This window comes from Sorex araneus, chromosome X (assembly GCF_027595985.1).
Source record: "Sorex araneus isolate mSorAra2 chromosome X, mSorAra2.pri, whole genome shotgun sequence".
In the NCBI taxonomy this organism is placed as follows: Eukaryota; Metazoa; Chordata; class Mammalia; order Eulipotyphla; family Soricidae; genus Sorex; species Sorex araneus.
The window spans coordinates 52,307,340-52,313,339 of NC_073313.1; the positions used below are offsets into that span (position 1 = coordinate 52,307,340).

The following is a 6,000-nucleotide window of genomic DNA, read 5'->3' on the forward strand; positions in this document are numbered from 1 at the left end:
ATGCTGGGTCTCCTGACTACTGCTGGAGAGACACCTCTCCCCCTAAAAGGTAGTCTCTTTTTCAGCTTGTCCATGATAATTAGCCATTGCAAGTACAAATTTGGTGTGATTGAGAAGCATACACAATTGAAACTAACTTTGAAACTTTTTTTAGTATTTAAAAAGAGTATACATAGCCTCCCTTTGGCCACAGAAGTAATAAAATACATTCTTTAAAGTGTCTTTTCCAAATCACGGTGTATTTTATTTTTAGTGCAAAACATGAGCGAGCAGACCAACTCACCATTGAAAAGTAAGGATAAGGATCGTAAACTGATGCCTCCGCCTAGGCTTGTAAGTGCTTTAAAATTTGATATTTATAAGTAGATGTTAATTTTTGTGACAATGTTGAGTTAGTACACATACATTGGTAAAACTCTTCTATGCTGAATCATAGCATTGATTCAGGAGGCTAACACTATACTGTTATTTGGATGCAGTTATGTTTTCAGGAAATATCCCTCATGACTTTCTACTTTTTTCTCATGCTTATTAATATGTTGCACACATCCATCCCTATGTGCAGTAAAATATTTCCCAAAGATTTTTGTGAGCCACATTCTTTGAATTAGCCTTTCTGTGGGAAGAATAATTTTATTAGGAATATAAAATAATATAAGAGAATTGTTCTTATGTTTGCTTATGACCCATGATACATATTTTGGATATTTATACTATTGAAAAGATTTAGTAAGAACTTTTCCATGAATACACCATACACACACATGCTGTTATGGCCCAGCATCCCAATGATAACAATCTCAATTACAGGAGCTGCCAGATGAAATCAAGCCTAAATTTTATGTAAAGAAAGAAGCTGGAGAAGCATCTACATCTAAAACTCAAGGTAAGATACATGTATGTGAAATACTTCGAGAGAGAAACATCATATGTAAATGGGGAATAACTGGCAATTGAGAATGCTTCTTCTGTAGGTGACCTGAATTAAGTGATTATGTGATGTTCTTTCCCTAGGGCTCTTTTTGTTGTTGTTTTCACACCCGGCAATGCTCAAGGTTTAATTTTGGTTGTGCACTTAGGGATCAATCCTGGAGGGGCTTAGGGGCTTGGGGACTATACAGGGTCCCAAGGATTAAACCTGGGTCAGCCTGATGCAAAGCAAACACACTACCCGGTGTACTATCCCTCCACCCTCCCTCTCCCAGTACTCTTTTTTTTCCCAAAGGGAGCACACCCATTTATTAATTTTTATTATTTTTTTTCTTGGGTCACACCCAGCGATGCTCAGGGATTGTTCCTGGCTCTGCACTCAGGAACCACTACTGGCAGTGCTTGGGGGACCATATGGGATGTCGGGGATCAAACACAGGTCAGCAGTGTGCAAGGCAAATGCCCTTCCTGCTGTGCTATCGCTGCGGTGCCCCGGTACTCTTTTTTTAAAAACCGAGTTATCATAGTTTACAATAAGGTTAAAACTTTTATTTTTATAGTTGCAGAGCACCATACACATGAGTAGGTCTACTTGGGCTTTTTAACGTATTTTAAGACTTTCCCTCCACCCAACATTTATTGGTGTCAACTGCTAAGTACTAACAAAAGGTGTAATTTTATTCTTGAGCTCATGATTTAGAGAACTTTATATCACTGATAAATACAAAGGAATGACCTGATGGAAATTTGGGGAAAAGGATAAGGTAATGAAACTCCAGCTTCTGGAAACAGATTCCTGAAGTAATACTGGTGATTTTAATGCATCACATTCATACTACACTAGCCTAAGACTGATATTACCAAGGACATTAATTTCCCTTTTCTTGCCTCCTGTTTTACTTAACTTTACTTCCTTTTTATTTGTGAGACTCTAACAAGGATCCTACGATGGAATCTCTCCTTGCGAAGTTTGGGATTGAGCGTGGAACTGGTTCTAGAGTCAAGGGAAAGAGCCTGTCTGATCTAGAGCCCATTAAAATTCCTGAAGGTAGTATATTACTATTAAACATGTGAATAAAATGTTATTTCCCACCATATATTTCCAATAATATAGAGGAGAAAATGAACCAGTTCACATGTGAAGATGATTTGAAATGTTCAGACCTCAAATGCCTGAGTTTATAGGTTATCAAGTATAGCTGCAAATAAGGCCAAAGCCATATTGAATTACAAAGTAAGAAAGCATTTTCTTTTAGGCAACTTTGACCAACAGGTAATAATTTTCAGGTCTTTGTTGGGATTTGCTTTTAAAGATACATAATGCATTTATAACACATCATGTAGGTGACTTGGAGGAGTAAATGACATAATGCAAGTGATGTGCTTGCCTTAGAGCTCTTAACTCTCTATTAGTCTATTTTATTTTTGGCTTTTTGGTCACACCTGGCAATTCACAGGGGTTACTTCTGGCTTTTGTACTCAGGAATTACTCCTGGCGGTGCTCAGGGGACCATATGGGATGCTGGGAATCGAACCCGGGTTGGCCGAGTGCAAGGCAAACGCCCTACCCGCTGTGCTATCGCTCCAGCCCCTCTATTGGTCCTTAATGAATGTGAAGAAAGAAATTAAACCCTGAAATCTGATCTAGTAACAACTCTTTTTAACATGATTTCTGTGGCTTTGGAGAAACTTCTTAGTTTCTAAACCCATTTTTCCTTTTAAAATAGCGCATTCAAATAAGATATTTAAAAATAGTTCCAATTCTGATGCTTTTTTTTGGACCACAGTTGGCAGTGCTCAGGGACTATCCTGGTTTGGTGTTCAGGGATTGAACCTGGGCCTCCAGAGTGTGGAGCATGCATTCAGCCCAATGCACTCAGTCTCTCTGGTCCACTGATTCTGATTTTTGAATACTTGTTTAGTTGGATAAAATACAAAGATAATCTATTTCAGTTGATTTGTTTATTATAAAGAATCAAAACCTGATGAGTAAAATGATAACATTTGAACTAAGGTTTCATTCCTAGGAATTTTTGGCTTTTGGGCGACATTTGGAAGTGCTCAGGGCTTATTTCTAGCTGCACTCAGGGATTGCTCTCAGAGAGGCTTGGGGGACCATATCAGATACCAGGGATCAAACTCAGGTCAGCTGCATATAAGGCAAGCACCTACATGTTGTACTGTCTATCCGGCCCCATACTATATCTTCTTTATCCAAAGAAGATGGGGCTTACTCCTGAGCTCAGAACCAGGAATATCCATTCCTCTGTACCACTGGATGTGGCCTACCCGCAAATCTCCCCCACAACTAAAGAAGATAGTTTTCTCATATTACTTTTAGGAACGTGTTGGACATGGTTAAATGTACATACTCTAAGTAAAGACACAAAAAGGGTTCACAACACCTTTTCCTTTCCTTCTGAAGGTTTTAAGATGCATTGTTATCAGCTAGTCATTTATTATTAAATTTAAATGACCAATTGAGACAGAGTTCTGAGACTTCTTCCTTCTTCCATCACTGATTAAGAGTGGAATAGTAATATATATATATATATATATATATATATATATTAAAAGCTTCAGATAATTACACAAGCATTACATTCACTACAAAAATAAAGATAATTGTAAGGGGATTATAAAGACACTTCCTACACATTTTTCATAATTACCACACCATATTTAGTAGGCAACAAATCATATATATATATATATATATATATATATATATACACACACACACACATACCTCTCAGAGACCTGGCACGCTACCGAGAGTATCCCGCCCACAAGGGCAGAGTCTGGCAAGCTACCCGTGGCGTATTCGATATGCCAAAAAACAGTAACGATAGGTCTCATTCCCCTGACCCTGAAAGAGCCTCCAATCATTGGGAAAGATGAGTAAGGAGAGGCTGCTAAAATCTCAGGGCTAGGAGGAATAGAGACGTTACTGATGCCCCCTCGAGTAAATCGATGAAGAATGGGATGACAGTGATACAGTGATAGAGTGAAGGGGAGTGGACCAATACTTAATGAAAGATAGGTTTGAAGGCCAGTTCCAAGGGCTGGTTTGTGCTCTTTATATGTAGGAACCTTAGGTTTGATCCCTGGCACCATGTGGTCCCTGAACATTACCTAGTGTGCACATTCCCAATTAAAAAGGTAAGTTTGGATTATTAGGAAAGGAAAACAATCCAATTAATAATTTAGAGAACTATGTATTAGAACTATGTATTATTCACTAGTTTATGTTGTCTTGATGAAAATAAATATGTTAAGTATATACAATACAAAATATAAACAAGATGGACAGATACTGAATATGTAACAACATATTTTGTTTTTCAAGTTTTATATCCTCCCATACTTTCCTATCTTCCTTTTGGAGGGGAAACAGACTAAGAAAGGGTGCTGTTTTTCCTGTACAATTTGATGTTAACTTTGATGGTATTGACTTAAATCTAGAGTGACCATATGTTTTGTGTATGAATTGGAATGCTTTGCAAAGTATATATAAAGAGGCTCTTCACAATTGCAGTAAGAACATGGGTAAAATAGAAAAATTTGTCACTTAAAACTTGACAACTTAATAAGGACTAAAATAGCTTGTAGAAACAGTTTTGTATTTTTCCACAATAGAGCCCAAACAAATTCAATACTAATTTTTATAGTTATTCTGTCAATTATTTTTATTTATTTTAGTTCCAAGAATGACATTACTGTTTTAAATAACCTTATTTTAATAATTTTTGTTCAAGTCAAAACATTAAAATTATATATATACACATATATAAAAGGTATTATATTTTTTTCATTTATACAATTCTCGCTTTGTACTTAAAACAGCCTCTGAATAGATATGCTGGGTTTAATCTGCTTTGAACTTGGACAGTCTCTGTTTATTTAGAAAGAGTGGTGTGTTTAACAAGTACTTGTCACTCTGTGTGAAGGTCATCCTTAGGACTCTAGTTTTAATTCACTTTATAAATCTAAAATTTTAGAGTTCATTGTATGCTTCTATTATAAAAATTTTGCTAACTAATGCTCTCAACTATTTAGCTTTGATGGCGCTGAAAAGACCAAGAACCAAGTGAAGACAGACTGAAACCGTTTTATTCTGTACTGCTAAAAATCTTGAGCAGTAAAATTCAATAGCAGTGTTTGAAAACCTTGTGAAAATTACTTCTATGTATCTGATATTGTTGAAAAGTACCTTTTGCTAAATTTGAGCTCTTAGACATAATTCTAAAGTGTGTCCATTCAACTAAACTAAATAAGCTTATTCTAGAAATTTGTCTTTAAATCCTTTTCAGTTTTTACGTATGCAATTAAATATCTTTGAGCAACAATTTTCTGTCATTTTGATTGTTTTGTGGAGGCCACATTCAGCAGTGCTCAGGGGTTACTCTCAACTCTGTGCTCAGGCTCTCTGTCCTGGTGAGGCTTGGGGTACAATATGGGATGCTGGCGATCAAACCTGTGTCAGTTGTGTGAAAAGCAATCTTCTTCATGCTCTACTATTGCCCTGGACCCCTTTCTGTCATTTTAAACATTTTTATTTCCTTTTCTCAATTTTTGAGAAAATTGGGCTAACCCTTCCAGTACAGTACTGGTATCAGTGGACATTATTACCATATTTATTGTAATTTATTTTGTAAATCTACTTTTATTTTGTTTTGTAGAGCCACACCCAGTGGTGCTCAGGTCTTACTCCTAGCTCCGCTTAGGGCACTAGTGATATGGGGTGGCAGGGATCAAACGTGGGTCGGCTATATGCAATGCAAACATCCTACCCACTATATTATATCTTCAGGCCCTATAAATCTTTTTTCATTTTTGCTTTTTGGGTCACACCCAGCGATGCTCAGGGGTTACTCCTGGTTTTGCACTCAGGAATTACTCCTGGCAGTGCTTGGGGGACCATATGGGATGCCGGGGATCGAACCCGGGTCGGCCGCGTGCAAGGCAAACGCCCTACCCGCTGTGCTATCGCTCCGGCCCCCTATAAATCTTTTTTAATAGTAAAATTATCTTCTGTTCATAGTTTACTGAGCACATTCATCTTGGAAA

The 6,000-nt window shown here is 37.2% G+C and overlaps 1 protein-coding gene across 1 annotated transcript in view; it reads left to right on the forward strand.

Annotated features, from left to right (window-relative positions):
* PPP1R3F (protein phosphatase 1 regulatory subunit 3F) overlaps nt 1-5,273 on the forward strand; it is a 64,390-nt gene extending 59,117 nt beyond the window's left edge. Inside the window, exons 5-8 of the mRNA XM_055119926.1 lie at nt 254-333; nt 811-886; nt 1,859-1,978; nt 4,990-5,273. Coding sequence (XP_054975901.1) covers nt 254-333; nt 811-886; nt 1,859-1,978; nt 4,990-5,024 — 311 coding nt within the window. The 3' untranslated portion in view covers nt 5,025-5,273. The remainder of the gene's footprint in view (nt 1-253; nt 334-810; nt 887-1,858; nt 1,979-4,989) is intronic.
* Nucleotides 5,274-6,000: the final 727 nt, after the last annotated feature.